Genomic DNA, 19,822 nt, shown 5'->3' on the forward strand with positions numbered 1-19,822 from the left:
TATCACGATCAATAAACCTCAAGAGACACGAAGGTCTGTGTTTACCTCAGCCAGTTTTTTGCCATGGCCAGTTAAATGTTGCAATGTCATAAGAGCAATATTTTAAAGTTGCAAAAGTGCCGAAAGGTACAAGATAGGACCGAACCCTACTGCGAGCAACCCAGATGATTTTCCGTGGTTTCCCATTTTCACACCAAGCAAATGCTGTGGCTGTAGCTTAAGGCCACGGTAACTTCCTTCCCACTTAGCCATTTCCTATCCCATGGTCACTGTAAGACTTACATGTGTCCTTGTGATGTAAAGAAAATTGTAAAAAAAAATAAAGTATAAGGAATATTGTATATAAGGAAATCTTTCATTTAATATTTACCCCATTGACCGTCATGTCTTGATGGATTTCAGCTAGTTGTTATTAATACTATTATTATTCTCGTGAGAAAGCAGATGACAAAAAAATCCTATATGAAAATAACTATAAAAGTTACATGTTGACAATGAAGTACTTCATTAGCATGTAGCAAGATGAAGAGTGAGAACTATCCAACTCGTTAATTAGAAATACGGAACTAACGCTAACTAAACTAAAAGGGGGACATAATTTAAAATACAGTCTGTGTTGAATTTTTAAAATGACTTAAAATCCTTTTAGACTCTGAAAGATCTCCACACAAGATTGATGAAATGCCATTGGATTAGCTTACTTAAAAATAATGGTTGTAAGTGACACATAAAAGTATTTTAAAACAATAAGAACCAATATAAAACTGCTTCAGAAAATTAAAAAAAAGGCTAAACTTACAAAATTTTCATCCACAAAAAGGTGTGAAATTGGGAAAATTCCTCACCGGAGATGTCAAATGTTAACTATCTCTTGCAAGAATTTACAGGAGAGGGGGAAACCAGCCAATTAGGTGACATCACATTCATGTCTCTTGAGGTTTATTGATCGCGATACAAAATGCCAAGTGAATTGGAAATTGATTGCTCTTTAAAGAAAATGGGAGTGTTATCAGATATTGTTCAGTCGATTCGAGGAATCAGAGCTCTTTGTCCAGCTTTATCTTTACTTATTGTTTCCAAATCTAAACAATTTTCATACATGTAATTGAGGAAAAAAGTTTAAGGTTCCCTTCCTCTCTGCTTACAATTTTTAAAGTACCTTTGAAGTTGAATCCATAACAGCAATGAAATATCAATAAAGATTACAATTACATGTTACAAGAGGTTAAGAAATGATTTTTGATCTTTTAGGTGAAAGTGAATGAAAAAAATACATACACAGTGTAAACTATTTTAAGAAACCCAAACTATTGTACTCCCCTCTCTCTCTGTTGTAGGAACCATAAAAACACAGCCTCATTTGCTATCTCATTTTGACAGGCTTTCATTGTTTTCTTGTCGGGCATTCTTGAAGTACTTCGAACTTATTTTTCATTTTGACCCAGTCAGAAACAGTGTAAATACTAACACCAAAATCAGCTGTCACAGTTTTTTGTATCATCATGACCCGTTTCTCTTTTATTGATATATTGACATTCTTATTGCAGATATAAGAATGTTTGACAAGAAGGGTAACAATCACCACTGCATGAGCAGTTACTGGTCGAAACAAACTTAGTTGGCATTAGAGGAGGGAAGGAGACAATCAAGGTTACACCCCATGCATTCCATTACTCATCCCCTTTGTCATAATGTTTTCCTTTTCAGGTTTGTTTCTAAATTTGTTTAAACTGCATTAGTTTCGACAGACTGAAAAACCTTACAATTATAGATTAACTAAGTTGAAACTGAAAAGATAATGGCATTGATTATAACAAAATATATATATCTTTGTTGCCTTTTGTAACAGACTCAGAATTGGTAAAGATGCCATCTATGCTGTTACCCTTACAGTATTGAAGGGATCCGTCAGGGTATTAAAACATCTTTTACATTCATTCTCATGTTGACTCTAAATCACTTTACTTATATTTGCTTTATTTTTTTATGTATATTATTTCCTTAGTTTATAACTGCTGAAGGCTTTTTATAGTACTCCTGATCCTTGTAGTCACCTATAATTTCAGGCAGGTTAATGAAAAATTAGTATACTGACACAGTATGTGTTACCCCACATTATGCATGTCAAATACTTGGATCAAGAAGCCTTTTACAAGAAAATATAATGTAATCTAAAACTTCCTCCTCAAACAAATAAGGTAGCATAAGAAGTGATGAGAGGTTAAGACCTCTCCAACTCCTCATACCAATGGAAATAGCCCACATGATTTTAGATGCTACCTTCAGTCTTGCCTAGAAACAAAGACAGGAGTACAGTATTCTTTTTCGATTCAGTTTACATCAGTGTCTCTTCGGCCTCGAAGATAGTTTTAAACTGGACCCCTCGTCTTTGAGTTATGTTCCAGCTGTTGGAAAAATTTTAACCTCTTTTAATAGAATTTTTGTGAATCATTGCAGATATTAGGACTTGTATAACTTGCTAGAAAATACCTGTAACACATATCTCATAACCAAATGTACTTTTATTTGTCTTGAAGATTACTGACAAAGAAGACAAACAGAAATGAATCATTGTCTTGAGTACAATGGTAAAAGAAACTTGTAAGTATATCAAGTATGTGATAAATAGAACAGCATTACCTAGGAGTAGCAAGTCTGCCTCTTACTTGGCAGGCCCTGAGTTCAATTCCAGGTTAGGAATTTTTATCTGGATTGGAGAGCTGGTTCATGATCCATTCAGCCTATGGGAGAACAGTTGAGAAGCTGTCTGACGGTGATAGCAGTGCTACTCTAGAAAGCCAACAATAGCATCTGGGATGATCAATCATATGACCTTGCGTCAACTAATAATCTGCAGACCTTTAGGCTCAACAGCGATTGTTATTAGGCCCATCAGGTCTGAAGTGAAATAGGGTTTTGTTTGGTGCTTAGATGTTGAGTATAGTTTCATAATAAAAAACAAGTAAAATCCTATCTTCATATTCCACAAGGTGGTGCAGCTCTTTTTAGGCACAGGTGAGCTGCATGTACCTTTTAACCACATATCAAGCCTTCTGCCAATCATAAATCTCTGGCAGTACTGGGAATGAAACATAGGCCACCCAAGGACAACAGCTAATAATGCTAACTTTTATGCCACACATGTGGACATGGTAAAACTTGTCTGTGTGCTATACTCATAGAAATAATCCTAATTCTGACCTGTGCAGTGAGATTTCTAGCTCATCATCATTTTGGTGAGGTTTGTGAATTCTTAATGAAAGTACTTCATTTGTTTGTTTTCTCAGGTTTCAGGGATTGGTTGAAGTATATCAGCGCATGTTTCCTGAGTTGAAAGTGGATGTTCAATCAGAACTTACAAGGTACAAAGGATATGCTGAACGAATACGACCCTACGTTATTGAGACAGTTTCTTTTCTGCACACTGCATTGCGAGCGGGAAAAAGGGTGCTTGTTGAAGGTGCTAATGCTGCTATGTTGGATATTGATTTTGGTATGCCTATTCTTTAGAATCTTATGTAGATGAAGTCACTATAATCTTCATGTCTTCTCTCCTGCTCTCGTGCATAATTGAATTTTATTTTATTTCCTTATGATTTTAATTATAGGTAGATAAGAAGACTACACAGTATAAAGTGATTGCCACATTAGAAACTTGTATGAAATAGTCATTCTCTTTGCATTAGAAGATGCACAGTGATGAACTATTGAAATATATACCTGGCTTGTAGCATGTAGCACTCCTATTTCCTCGATGGTGGTGATGCGGCATAGCATGGACATTGGAAGCATTGGGGAGTCATACTAATCCACGATCGCTGCACTCCCTCCTATAATGCATGGAGATTGTTCAGAGCAGGGTCCAAGCATGCACATCCATCTTGACATTTATCTCAGATGTGCTCAATAGGATTGAGATGGAGTAACCTTGGGGACCAGGAAAGGATCCATATTCCCATGGATTATTCATAAAATGAATCAGCTACAATATGGAAGAAATGGGTCGGTACATTTTCTTGCTATAGGTACAGGTCTTCTGCCGGGTGCTGGGGGTGAACAGATACATAGACATGATCTGACAGCAGGTTCCTGTGTTGTTTGCTAGGGAGAGACCTTGGCAAATGTACCAGAGATCCCATTTAATCCTGGGTGAATAGATACCACTACCACTGGCCTGAGCTGTACGCTGCTTGCAAGAGGCATTGCCAACGCACTCGTATCCATGTACAAACTGGTATCTCGATTGATACATTCAGGTGACTCCTTTTAATGCTTTGAGAGTACTGTGGTGGTGTTCCTTTGCTGATATCAACTCTTTGTGAAGAGGTACCTTAGAGGGATGGTGGCATCTGTCATTGCGAGGAGATGGTCCTGAATGGTGTGACTGCTTAAACTTCGGTGTTGTCCAGCATTGAATCTGCTAGTAATCTACTGCACTGTGACCTCTCTATCTGTACCTGCCATCTGATCTAGCAGACAGCAACCCTTGCCATCAGGACATTGTACAACATGGCAGTTGACTGTGGCGGTGATCGTTTTGTCAGAATCCACATACACACAGTACATTTTCCACACTGTGGTCAGTGGAAACATGTGCCTGCGTGATTGTGGAGATGCAATGCCTCATACATCTGGCATCGATAATCTGATTACTATGAAAGGCCTTGAAATCTCATGTCTTGCCCAACCTGTGCTCGGCTGTTTGTCACATGACCAGTACAAGATCTGACGACAGTGCAGTCACATGCCACGCTCTAATATTACTTTTGACGAGTTAACTAAAGCACTATTTTGCAAACAAAGACAGCTATCTCTAATTCAATTGTTCTTTGGTGTATATAATAATGAATATTGTTAAACCAACGGCTGCTGTGCCATACTGGCTGCAGCTCCTAATGACAAATAACTATATAAAATTGCAAAACAGACACATTTTGGATCCCAAGACACGAAGGTAATCAGATATATTAACCCTTCTGAGCGGGAGCATTTAAAAATCTAGCCTTCACTGGATGCCTGAGGAGCTTTCACTGGGCATTTAAAGGCTAGCATACTTGTGCACCAAACTGTTTTATGATGCCCTATTTTCAACCAATTTTGATTATATTGGAAATTTATTTTTGGTCCATCATATATAGTGTCTTGTTGTTGTTGTTGTTGTTGTTGTTGTTGTTGTTGAAGTGAGGTCATTTGCATATGGATTCGATATAAATCAAATAGGGGCCTGACAATGGTACAATTCTTCGAGAATACCTAAAATTTAGTTTCTGTACTATCCCCATCAACATGAAGAGGGCTAGGATAGTATACTTCTCATTTTCATTGACTGGAATCAACTCCCTTACACTAGATCGAAATGGAAATAACATTCCTCGGAACTTCATGCACCGCTAAGTGTAGTGATTTCTTTCTGTTACACTCAGCTGGACGAGTTCAAGTGAAAAAGAAACGCTTGGAAGATTTTACTTGTTGCACAACATTTAGAGCTAAACCTTGCGGTGACAGTACCTTACAAAATGTTTATTTCTTATGTAATTATCCATGTTATCCCAATAAAAATTACATGCAGCACTACCACATCTATCACGAATAATGTTGGAAACAACAGTCTCTTCTGTATCATTTCTTCCTCATCGCGGTCTAATTTGTCAATATCAACATCACTCTCATCAGAATCATAAGCTAAAATTATGACTGACTGCCGGGCTGAGTGGCTCAGACGGTTGAGGCGCTGGCCTTCTGACCCCAACGTGGCATGTTCGATCCTGGCTCAATCTGGTGGTATTTGAAGGTGCTCAAATACGCCAGCCTAATGTCGGTAGATTTATTGGCACGTAAAATAACTCCTGCGGGACTAAATTCCGGCACCTCGGCGTCTCCGAAAACCGTAAAAGAGTAGTTAGTGGAACGTAAAACAAATAGTATTATTATTATTATTATTATTATTATTATTATTATTATTATTATTATTATTATTATTATTATTATTAAAATTATGACTGCTATCCTCATATTCACTAAAACACTCATTTAACATGCCTTGTATAGCATCGCTAGAAAAGTTATCCTTGTTTACCGACGCCATTGTGAGAAAAGTACTCAAGCGAATAGTCGATGAATTTTACACATCGGTAACTTGGCAAAAAATCATTAAAATGGATCAGTAGATACATGAACCGAAAGATTGAAGCTTTATCTACATGGCTGTGAAGAGACCTTGGACATAGTTTGAAGGAAACTCACGAGATGGAATGATAATGGACATGCTGCCCAATGCGTGTCAGACACTTCACTCCACAGCAGTAGACGGCTACTCCATTACGTGTGCTACATGTCGCTCCACGCTGTTGGGTTAAGAATGAACTATTAGATCTCTTAACAAGTAATGAAAATTGTAGTGGTTACTATTTGGATATTAAATACAATTTAGAATCGTTAGAATCATATCATAAAATCAAAATTAAACAAGATAAAATACCCGGAAACGAACGGCAGGGCGTGGACAGTGGAAGGAACCCTACGAGGTTGTGGATCGAAGAACTTTTAGGCCGAAACTTTGAACAAAGAACAATTTAGTTAATATCTACTAGTAAACTTTTATTTATTATAAAAACATCTAAAAAGGAAATAATGAACTCTACTGTTAATATAAAAAACAAAATAGAAAAACAAACACTGAAATTGCAGCCTTGGAAAACACTTCAAATGTGAAGCAACCACCTTCGCAAAAAAAAAGGTCGATGGAAAATAATTCCAAAAGAAGCAGGTCAAGAAAAATCGATGGGTAAACTCCTGTGACAAATTAAAAAGGTGAAATAAAATAAAGTTACGTTAGGAAATTTAAGATTTGCTTACCCCAAGAGAAGCCAGAGTTCCCATAGAGCACAGAGCTCCTGGACAACACGTCCGATCTACATGATGCCGAAGACAGAATTCCCACACCCTCTGACGTGCTTTACGAAAGTAGCTTGTGCCGGATGCTGAAACCGGAAATGCCTCAACAAAATTATCACCAGTGAGTGCACAGAAGTTACCTTTCGATTAATGTAACCCAATAAAATTTAAATATTTTTTATTTGATGCTTGTTGCCTTGTCCCTGGAAAGATCTCGAATGTGCAAGTCCAAGAAAAATTGACACGCGCGGTACAGTGTGTCCCACAAACTTTGACGACAAAATTTAATACAGTTTTAAAGAATTTTCTTGAAGAAGGCCAAATATATAAACGCTTGCAGCAAACTTCACATCCTACCCTTTAAAATTGAGCCAGGGTAAATAAAATAACCTTCATATTTTGGGGAGGAAGGAGCACATGACTCAACACTGACATCTTGATACCGTTCTCAACTGGAACATCCATTATGGATCGAAATATTCCATCTTGACCTCTGGTTTTGCTGACATTGATGTAGGGTCGTTGACATCGACCGGAATCCCAACACCACCTAGCACCACCTTACAGTCCAACCATGGCGATCTGGTAACCTTCAGCCCAGCCAACCCATCTACTGAACTGACTGGAAACTGAGACAGTGATGTATTGCCCAGAATGGCATAACTGTAGCAAGCTGGAACATAACACACAACCAGCAGAAGAATGTCGCCACACAAGAACAGCACCCGAAAGGTTTGAAAGACGAAGAAGCAATGTTATGAATGAGACTTGAAGAAAGGTCACATGATAATTCTTTCTAACTGTAGTGTTCTTAAAAACTTAAAATTTAAAGTAACTAGTTTACAAAATTTATTGACTTCTAACTCCATAGAGCTACCACGCCTTTCTCTCACTGAGGACACCACCAATCTCTGGGGTAAGCAAAATTTAGAAAGGAAACGAACCAAAATTTTAGAAATTAAATTCAAGAGTTTACCCGTTGACCCATATTACAATTTAAGTGAACCTACATTTTAAAGAAAACAGCAAACTTTACAAAACCTAAAATTTAAAGACAGAAATTCATTTACCAAGAAACATATGCCAATGGGGATATTGTACAAACACATTGCGATTCACAAAGTATCTTAACACACAGTTTACTTCCAAGCAATTTGAGCACAGCAGGTATGACAGGTCAGCACAAAAGAGAAAATATCATCCAGGTAAATCAAATTACACAAACTCGACCTTCATTACTAACTGAAGTATTATACACATGAAAAATAATTTTACGATAAATTAATATACTAGACCATATCCTCATTAAAATTTCAAAATTAACTTTGTTACCAACCTAAGGTGCATTCTTAATTTCCAGAAAAGAAAACAAGGACAAGTCACAGAATTGAGGTTAGTGAGTCACTGTCCACTTCACCATGCCATCATGCACATTACTTTAAAAATTTAGTACTGATAAGTCACATTATGCTGCATGTGTTGCCACACCAAACAAGAAAATGCAAATTAAGCCTGAATATTGAATAGAAGATCACATTAAATTAACAGTCAAGAGGTGTTTTGCAAATGAAAATGAAAAAAATTGTACAAGAGTGTACATACCAAAATCCGGCTCACTGATACAAAAAATAAAAGGCACAAGTAACACCTTCATACCAGGAAATATCAAATTACAGCATGACACACCAAGATCACCGTGCTTATCTATCCTCCAACATTCAACAATACAAGGACGCAATAAATTTGCGCGCGTGCGCACACACACACACACACACACACACACACACACACACACACACACACACACACACACACACACACACACACACACACACACACACACACACACACCAGTAAGATGACCCCAAATCAGAAGTACCAACAGAAGGAAAGGGCAAAACATAACCTTCAATACTACTTGACTTCATCACACTACATGAGACTATCCTAGGAGCAGTATCATACTCCCAGGAGGGCGATAAACCCTCAGCACTTGAAGTCCTAAGTCTCAATTCAATTGCCTTCTCAAGGCACCCAGGACAAATACAAATGACATCACCATATTTACATATATACAAAAACATCGATGGTCAGATATGACAAGGCTCGATACCGAATTAAAAATTTCTTACTCAGCCTGAAAGACCCCATAATCTAGCAAACTGAGTAAATTAATTTAGAAAACACAGCAATTCCGAAACTGATCAAATGAAAATAAGAACCGTAAAAATTCAAATAAAAACAGAGTAGTTAAAGATTATTTACTAAAGATCTTTTACTGAACCATAACACCTGCAAATTTACCACAAAATTTTGCACTGAATTTAGAATAACTATGAAGAACAACTGTTACTGACCTGCAATGCAAACAAAATAAACAGCTGAGGGTAATGATACGGTAACCCAAACTTTTGAAGAAAACACTCCTAGCACAAATAAATGGACAACATCCTACTTCTAACCATCTAATACCAAGGAATAGATTGCAAATGAATCTTTATTAGATGAATGCCAGACTTCAAATACATGTCATGAGCACAGGGGCACATCAATAACCTGTCAAAATTGCCATTACGGCCTCAGCATTACCTGGTCTAATAATATGGTGAGCATAGTTTCACCCTATGAGATTATCCAAGTTCTCATAAACACCCTTCCTACCAAATATAGGAATACACGGGATAAAATATAAATGACAAAAAAAAATGGAAAATTGCACGATTGAAAAGCTCAGTAGATGATATAGGAAAGTTTTCAGGCAGATTAAGAGACCACATGATCTATCTGGTTTAACAATTCAGTTAATGACTAGAAATGCCCTAAGTAATCCCATACTTAGAATCGAACCAAGGTACAGTATAGAAGACCAAAATACAACACATGTAATGTTACAAGGTTGATGACGAGGAATTTAGACATAACATTGTGCTGAAACACGACATTACTGACAATGTTAAATGAACACATACCAGTACAAAAATTAATGCCAAATGAAATGTACTTACACAGCCGGCAACTAGAACCTAAATTGGGAATTGGCAAAATAATTTACCAAAACATCAGATTTGCAAAACAGAAAAAAAAAATGCAAAAAACATCAAAAGAATTACGAAGATTAACCTACAATTTGTTACTCAAAATTTACCAAAATAGATTTTTGAAAAATCCAGTGAAACTCCATGCTGAAGACTTACAACACGTACATGAAAACTGGTACAACAATCAAATTTAAAATTACGTAATATGGAAGAAGAGCAAAAAGAATACAGCACGAGTTAATTTTAAGGTGTAAGGTGTGCACAAGCTCAAAGTAGGTCGAGCACTCAGCTGTCTTCATCAGATACGTACATCAGATGTTAGAAAAATAACAAGCTTGAAGTCACACGGGGAAGTACCTACAGGACTTGTCACGATTCAGTGACATAGCCTAAAGCAACAGGTGATCATACAGGTGTTACAATCGAAACACAGAGATCGAGAAAACTTTAAATAACCACATATTGAAATTTATCACAGAAGACTTTCAGAAAACACACGCAATGTGATGATATACTCGGTTAGCAGAAAGCTTACGACAGGCAAAACCTCTAAACATAAATTGACAACAGACTGAAATAAAATATCATGGACAGTGACTTACCATTACCTCCAATGTTCAGGTAATTACAGGTTGAAAACGGCAAAATACAGATTCCACATCACGGACAGAATGCCAAACACATTCAGATGCCTTATACAGAAATAATAGGCAACTCCCTCGGGATGTGAACATTGAGCGCGGGCAACCATCATGAAAAAACACAAACAAGGATTAGGAATGCACACACAGTAATTCAATTTTTTAAAAGGAAATTAACATTAACTAAATTGCCCCTTTTGAAGTTTCATTTCACAAAAACCACGCTGTAGCTATCAGTGTAGCGGTTGCTATTTGGGCATTAAATGCAATGTAGAATTATTAAAATCATATCATAAAATCAAAATTAAACAAGGTAAAATACACGGAAATTAACGGCAGGATGTGGACAGCGGAAGGAACCCTACAAGGTTGTGGATCAATGAACTTATGTGTCTGAAACTTTGAACAGAGAACAATTTAGTTAATATCTACTAGTAGTCATTTATTTATTATAGAAACATCAAAGGAAATAATGAACACTACTGTTAATATAAAACCCAAAATAGAAAAACAAACACTGAAGTTGCAGTCTTGATAAACACTTTAAATGTGAAGTGACCACCTTCACTTAAAAAAAAACAAAAAAAAAAAACAGGATGATGGATTACAAAAGAAGCAGGTCAAGAAAAATCGACAGGTGAACTCCTGTGACAGATTAAAAAGGTAAGTCCTGATGTATAAAGTTTTAGTAAAGCCTGTATTAACATATGGTGCTGAGACCTGGACACTCTCAAAATCTGATGAAAGACAGCTTGGTATATTTGAAAGAAGGATTTTGAGGCAAATTTTTGGGCCAGTGGAAGAAAATGGTGTCTGGAGAAGAAGATATAATTATGAATTGTATAATTTATATAACAAACCAAACATTGTTGACTGTATAAAGATCAGAAGGTTGGAGTGGGCAGGACATGTGCTGCGTGCTAATGACAGAATGATAAAGAAGATATTTAATGCAGTGCCAGAAGGAATCAGGAAAGTTGGCAGACCAAAGATAAGGTGGGAAGAAGGGGTGAGAGATAATTGGAATCAAGAATTGGAGGAGCTCTGCACTCAACAGGAAAGAATGGGGAAAACTTCTTCACAAGGCCAAGCCCCACAAAGGGCCGTCGCGCCAGTGATTGATGATGATGATGAAAATAAAGTTACATTCGGAAATTTAAGATTTGCTTACCCTAAGAGAAGCCAGAGCTCCTGGACAATAGGTCCGATCTACATGATGCCGAAAACAGAATTCCCTCACTGTGTGACGTGCTTCCCGAAGGTAGCTCGCGCCGGCTGCTGAAACCGGAAGTGCCACAGCAAAATTATGACCAATGAACACACAGGAGTTATCTTTCAATTAATTTAACCCAATAAAATTTAAATATTTTTATTTGATGCTTGTTGTCTTTTCCTTGGAAAGATCTCAAATGTACAAGTCCCAAAAAAATCGACACGTGCGGTACAGTGTGTTCCACAAACTTCGACAACAATATTTAATACAGTTTTAAGTGATAAAGAATTTACTTGAAGAAGGCCAAATATACAAACTCTTGCAGCACACGTCACAAAAATATAAAACAAAGGTGAAAACGTACTATCATTACTGCTAAACAAAACATATCCACATGAACTATTTTCACGGCTGGATGCCCGGTCTGATTCCAACCACGTGTGGAGGGGTGTGCTCGCTATTTTGTTCTTCTGTAATGGTTTGTAGTGTGTATCTTTCACACCAAAAGAAGTTAGAACAACAGTCAGTGGGATAGCCAACAATTGAGATACTGGTCCTGATGATGTATACCAGCTATGGTAACCTTTTTGAACAATAAAACTTATTTTCTACATCCAGCTCCTTTGCTGAATGGTCTGCATGCATGCTGATCTTCGATTCAGGAGGCCCCGGGATTTTAACTTTGTATGGTTGATTGCTATGTCTCAGGGACTGGGTGTTTGCATTCTTCTTAGTACACTTCTCTTCATCTACGTACTATACATCACACTAGAAATCATCACAGAAACACATAATAGTGAACACATCCCTCTGCATGGGGTTGGCATCAGAAAAGACATCTGGCTGTAAAACTAGGCCAAATCCATATCGCATGCCGGCCTCAATAAATTGTGAAAAAGACCAAGAAGAAGAAAACTGATTTCTGCCACTTTCAGAATCTGGGAAAGAGTAATAATAGAAGGCCGTTGCACCTGGCCAAGTAACTGAAAATCTGTGTGGATTTGTTCAGATCCTGGTGAAAAAGCACAGAGATAAAGAGAAAGATTTTCACGTGGTATTTATTGACCTGGAAAAAGCCTTTGACTGTGTATTGATGACAGGTATTGCAATCTAAAAACGTTCATGAATATTACATCAAAAATTGTGGTGGATATATACGACAAGGTTACAACAAGAAAGCAATGTCCAGCAGGTATTAGCAATGAATTTGGAGTGAAAGCGCAAGTTCATCAAGGATCGCCCCCCCAGCCCTTTACCCTTCAACTTTGTAATGAACTACCCGACTACTGATGGACAACAACCTACTCCTATGAATATGCAAACGATATAGTTCTCATAAGTCATAATATTTCATCATACTGTACATTGGAGAAATGGAGATAACTTTGGAAATAACAGGATTGAACATCAGCAGATAAAAGACAGAATATAGTACATGTACTGTAATTTTTCACAAAGCAACAACCAACACACAATAAACCTTCAAAACACTGCATTTAAATGTACTTTTAGATATTTAGGCACCTTGTTCTCCAATGTCTGATCCATTCCCAGAAATCAAACACTAGATGAATGCAGGATAGCAGAAATGGAGAGAGTTAACACAAGCACTTTGCAACAGGAGAATGCCAATAAATGTTGAAGGAAAAATATACAGCCTAGTTGACGTACAGTGCAGAATTCTGGCCCCTTAAAAAGCAACAAATAAATATGCTTCACGTCACTGAAATGAGGATGGTGAAGTGGTCTGCTGGAACTATCCTTTTAAACAAAATTCCTAACAGTTACATTTGTGTAGATTTAAAGTATGATAATTATCTGATAAACAAACTGAAATGCAGCTATGGTGGTATGGACATGTGATGAGAAGACCAGATAACCACATGACTAGGAAAATGCTAAATCTCAACTCAGCACCAAGATTATTGAGGAAGTTATCTCTATATAAAATTTGTTCTACTACGTTGCTCCTGATATGAGCAAATAGAAAACCAGAGCAGTGATAGACCCCAACTAACATGGATATCCTTGGTAAATAAAGACTTGGGAACAACAAATGCAGATCCATTTGCAGCCAGAAACAGAATAGTCTGGTGATGCATGACTAGGAGAGCTGACTCCTATTAGAAATGGAAAAAGGCCTAACAGAAGAAGAAGATCAAATACAATTGTATCTCCTACCTGTTGTTATAGGTGACTAATAAGGGATCCCTCCTTCATTTAGTGTGGTCTGGGTAATGTTTAAATGTCTATCACTTTGTCAGCTGATTTATTAGTAGAGCTTGTTTAACTGTTTACATACTTCATGATTTCATGAGTAGACTGCTTTGTGGAATTCTTAAACTAGGTCTTTTTCCTCGTTTAACAGTTATTTTGAAGCTGACCACCCAAAATCAAATCGGTGTGCCTCTCTGGCCTCCACCTTTAAAAAGGATCAGTGCTTAAGTTTATTTCTTGCTATTGTATTTGTAATTTCATATTCTTCACCTAAGCCGCCAGGCCCCTTTCAAAGAATAAATCACTACTACCACAGTCACACTCAAGTAAGGCTTCTTACAATTTAATCCAGGTTCTAAATTGATTAACATATGGAATATTTTAGATCAGAGGCGCTCACGCTGGGCATTTCGTCCTGCAGGCGCACAGCATTGTAAGAGGGCAGGCGGGCGGGCAGGCTATAAGCTTTTGCTATCCAACCACAGCGACATGGTTTCATCACAGGCTGTGAAGGTTTGTGGAAGTTCTCCCAGTCACTCTCCATCATTGCGGCAATACCAGAGTTTGAAATGGAGGCAGAGAATAATGAAGGAAAGAGGGCAGAAATCCACGTCATTTTCAATTTACATTGTAAAGAATAAGTTATTTTTGTTCATTGCAGTTTACGTATTTTGATTGGATACAATAAAGAGTTAGGCTTACAGCCTGAAATATTTTTGTCATGTATGTAATGAATTACAATTTTCACTGTTAAATTTTAAGAGGTGCTTTAGAAACCTTTCTAATATAATACAGAGTTAAAGTGATTAAGATGTTTGTTTTCGTTGTTTGGGTTTAAATAATACATCTGATAAACTCGCCAACAATCCAATCATGCTTACTGGGAATAGTATATGTATGTTAGGTTATTTATTTGAAGGCATACGGTACATCTATTTGGTAGATACATTTACAGTGTTCTACTTTAATCTTGGAGAGTAAACATGTATGTTTTCACTCATGATGAAACTCCCTTGCCTTAGAGGCTGGCTATTATCATTGGACGCCTGATAAGTTTTAAGTACTATTTTCAGAAATTCAGTGAACAGGGAAAGTCACACAACTCCACAATACTGTACAAAATCAAACAGTAAACTTCAATATTATATAAATGTATTACTTTTTGCCGAATGAAAAACAGGAATTTAATTTTTTTTAATGGAAATACTGTCATTCCCATCCAGTTGTAAATCATAATTTGTACGTTTAAATCCCGGTAAGTTTGTAAATTGTAACACAAAAATTGTCAGTTTTCTTTGAATGTATAAATGTAAGAAAATAAAAGTGACTCTTTTTATCGAGCACATTATAAATCAAACCGGAATAACTTGAAAAGTTCGGTTTTCTTGCAGTTATGGCATTTAAAAAAAAATGCTGTACAAAATCAACATTTCATTGAGTAGTGGAGGAGAGCTTTGTAATCACAATCGAGCAGTACTGCTCCCTTCCATGCAAAGTGTGTCACTCTCTCGCTTCACTGTGACGTATGCTTGCTATGTAAGCTGCCTGCATTTACATCAGGCCAGTCCGGCTGCACTGGACTAGCCTCAATGGGCGCCCAGCTGAGCCCTCTGTTTTAGAGAAAGTAGATCAGAGTGAATTTTACATTACAAGGATAAATTAATAAATATTGTCTTCAGGATGATAATTCGTCTGAAGATTGCTCCAAGAAATTCAGTTATAAAAAAATGCCTTGAATTGTTTTATTTTGTGTGTGTTAATTTTTATTATTTTCATTCATAAATAATTGTTATTTTGGTTTTGTGCAGGGACGTATCCCTATGTGACATCATCAAATTGCAGTATAGGTGGTGTGTGCACTGGGCTCGGGTTGCCTCCATGTAATATTGGTGAAGTTATTGGAGTAGTGAAGGCTTATACAACGAGAGTTGGAGATGGCCCATTTCCCACAGAACTCAAGGATGTACGTTTCACTCTGTTATCATTTTAATAGTAATAAACATTTTAATATCAGATGGTTGATATGTTATTGTAGCTTGCTTTGTTTTAAACATAATTAAGCTATTGTTTAGGGAAAGTAATGCTTACGAAAAGAAGAGTTGGAATCTTGGTTACTTTTTGTTTTCATCTCTGAATACATCATGCAGGGCAGATAGTGGTGTTAACTGAAGAATTGATGAGACAAAGGGAAAGCTGTTTGCTCTCCTTCCTTTTCACTTTCTTACTATAGTTATTCCTGTTACTCCATTATTGATATAAGTCTGACATAGCATGATAAGAAATTCTTTCCAAGTGTCTTCACCTTGTTCAAAAATTGTTAGGAAATGTTAGCAACAAGGCTTAAGGGTAAGTATAGGGTCCAGTTGTTTCCTCTCTTACCTCTCTTATACTATTTTGAGGTATTGTTCTGTTTCCCCTGCTTTCCTCTTTTTATGTGCATATTTTAAGCATAAACATTAAATAAATGACCCTGTATATTTATTTGTGCAGAGTACTGGAGAACTACTTCAGCAAAGAGGTGGTGAAATTGGAGTAACAACAAAGCGAAAAAGGAGATGTGGCTGGCTAGATGTATGTCTTCTGAAATATACAGCTATGGTCAATGGCTACAGTTCGTAAGTCGGTACAACATATATATTGCTTTGTATTAAATATTATTAACCTGTTTGTGTGGAGTGCCAAGCAGTGCTCATCATGCAGTGACCGCCGCGTGAGGCGGAGTGCGAGCAATGCTCGCAAGGTACATGCATGCATTGTACTGTGATCTAGCAGTTACAGTCGAAGCTGTTTGTGTTCTAACTCATTTCTCCTTGAAGCAGAATGATATACCTTGATCCCTATTTCGATTTTGTTTTGTTCACTGAAATTCGAGTGATATTCCAAGGAATGTTTATTTCTGTCACCAGGGATAACCATTGCATTTGTCTGCTATGTGGCGACTACTATGTGCACTTCTTGCATTGTGCCTTTCTTTCCTCTCAGTGAAGAATCAGACTGTCAACATAATCATAAATTTTGTCTATTCAGGGGTCTCTCGGGGCAGTTATTTTCATGAGTGGAGATGACTTTTGCAAGAAAGTGTAGGTTATCGAGGATACAGAGGATGTTTTAGGAGAACAGTTGAGTGATTCTGATGAAAGTTTGTTAGATTCATATGGTGATTTTGAGTGTACGTAAAGTCCTTGGTTCGGAATCAGATACAAGTGGTATGCACAGAAAGCCAATGTTCATGTCACAGCTGATACATTTCAATGGTAGAACATTCTAATTACGTGGGTCAAATAGAACAGTTTATAGGGAACTCAGGACCTCAGAATGAAGCAACTGGGGAATGTGATGGTGTGAAGGTTTTTAAGATTTTATTTACAGACGTGTTAGTGGAACTAACCGTTCTTGAAACAAATATATGTGCTGAACAAAGAATCTGTGCTAGGGGCTTATTCTTACCACTTTGTTCCAGAATTTGAGATTGGAAACCAATCACGAAGGACGAGATGTTAATTGTAATTGCATTTTTTATGCTATGGGTATACAGTAAAACCTCGTTAAGACGTTTCTGCAGGGCACAAGGAAGAAGTACGTGTTGAGCGAGAAAATGTACTACTGAACATAAGAATAAAAGCTATCCAATGGGGATATGGAAACGCTAGGTACGAATTTTTCCGACATGGCATTTTACATCATGTTTCCATGGGTACAGTGAAAATTATATCTACAATTTCTAAAGATGAGAGGAAAGTATTAAAAGGTGTGAAAAACATGAGAGAACAAATATGAAAACCTTTTCAGCTGGGGCTTATAAAATAACAAGTATACTGAAAGGTGTAATGAACACCAGACAACACACATGAAAACGTGCACCGAGGCCAATAAAAATATCGGAAGTATTATTGCAGATCACACTCTTTTCTAAACAAATGTTTATAGAAACTTTTTATTTTGGAGCAGTGGGTTATTAAGCGTTATTTTCCGGTCACACTCTTACACAGTGAATTGGAGGTTATATTCGACCATGTGAAACCAAGAGGAATGACTTTGGCCTCCATTTTGAAGTCTACAAAACTTCGACCAACTCACATGATCGAGATGAAACTCGAAGGTGCGAGTTCAACATTCGCGACCTCTGCACCCTTAAAGATGCGCACGCCAGTCCACTTTATGACGGATTTTTAATTTTGTATTCATTAGTAAGGAATTTTAGGACTTTTTCCGTATCCGTAATTAAGCTATCACAAGACAAATATGCACTAGGCTAGTCAGTTTCACACGATTATATTCCTAATCCAGATATAGGCTACCGTATCATGCAACTAATATTCGCTACACTTCACTGTAGGCCTACCACGCAACACATTATAAATTTCTGACTTCTAAATTGAATGCGAAATACAAGCACAAATGGGTTCACTGTTTTACAGTGATCTCGCTGCTAACCAGCAAGCAAAATAGGACATTCCTGAGGCTAACAGCTTGCTCCCCAAAGGTGCAACTTACCCTGTGAAGTTCAGGAATTCAAGGCCTTTTCCCGTAATCACACAACTCTGGCAACTGCTATTACCCGAGTTGGAAATCACATTTCTTTCACAAGGGATGACAAATAACATTTTCAGGGCTAGGAAAAATGTGATCATATTCGTACTAAGCAATATTAGCAAAAATTTGTGACACAGTAAAGCAGTTATTTTTGTATAGATTCAATACGATAAGAATTGGGACTTCAAATTTACGGCATGCTAATCGGGAAAACGTATTAATGAGGAACGCACTAACGAGATTTCACTGCATTACAAAATCCTGTGCTACAAAACTATTTAGATAAAAATTTGATTTTTTTTCTATACCAATTTTAGGGTCTGTTATTTCAATGGATAGATTTGAATCAATTATTAATTTTATGCATTTCAACAACAATGAAGCAGTTAAGTTGATACATTTCACGGACCTTCCAAACTTTTCAAAATTCATCTGGTTATATCGTACCTGAAAAACAAATTCCAAACTTTATACTTACCAGAACAGAAAATTGCAGTTGATGAGTCACTAAACCTATGGCGGGGTAGGTTGTTTTTTAGGTAATATATTACTCTAAAATCTGCATAATGTGATATAAAATCATACAAATTATGTGAGTCAAGTTCAGGCTATCTTTGGTCATCTACCCATATAAAATGAGTTTTGCTCAGAATGAAAAAAAAAAGTTTTTTCTGTGTTGTTCGTGTCATGTCGTATGTACGTACACACACGCATCACGAGCGAATGAACAGAATATAATGAAAATCGGTTTGCAACATCGGTTAATAAGGCACTTCAATCTAGGCTATAAATAATTTTATTCAGGATGGGTGAAATGATAGTTTAGCTGAAGGCCTAAAATTTAATTCTCAAATGTGTGTTATTATTGATCCTATTGATAAACACTACATAACAAAAGTTATAGGTAATACAATATTTACGATCACTTTTGTTTTATACAGTTTTACCTTACTGGCTATGATAAGAGATATCCATGAATTTAAATTTTTGGTGCATAGTCCATATCAACGCCAAGCCATGAGGAAATGGCTGAACAGAATTTAATGGAAATTGGCATATAAAGTAGGGGAATAAGGCAATGCAGTCTAGGCTGTAAATAATTTTATTCACGCTGGGTGAAATGGTAATTTAGGAGAACGCCTAAAATTTAATTTTTTAAATATCGTTCTTATTAGTGGTCCTATCAACAAATACTACTTAACAAAAGATGTAAAGAATACAATTTCCCAATCATTTATGTCTTATACAGTTTTACCCTACTAACTATGATAACAGATATGCGGTAA

At 36.8% G+C, this 19,822-nt stretch overlaps 1 protein-coding gene across 1 annotated transcript in view; it reads left to right on the forward strand.

Moving 5' to 3' along the window:
* The window catches only part of Adss (adenylosuccinate synthetase), a 217,903-nt gene that overhangs the window by 138,544 nt on the left and 59,537 nt on the right, over nucleotides 1-19,822 (forward strand). Inside the window, exons 5-7 of the mRNA XM_067136749.2 lie at nucleotides 3,288-3,493; nucleotides 15,812-15,966; nucleotides 16,494-16,618. Coding sequence (XP_066992850.1) covers nucleotides 3,288-3,493; nucleotides 15,812-15,966; nucleotides 16,494-16,618 — 486 coding nt within the window. The remainder of the gene's footprint in view (nucleotides 1-3,287; nucleotides 3,494-15,811; nucleotides 15,967-16,493; nucleotides 16,619-19,822) is intronic.

This window comes from Anabrus simplex, chromosome 1 (assembly GCF_040414725.1).
Source record: "Anabrus simplex isolate iqAnaSimp1 chromosome 1, ASM4041472v1, whole genome shotgun sequence".
Taxonomy (NCBI): Eukaryota; Metazoa; Arthropoda; class Insecta; order Orthoptera; family Tettigoniidae; genus Anabrus; species Anabrus simplex.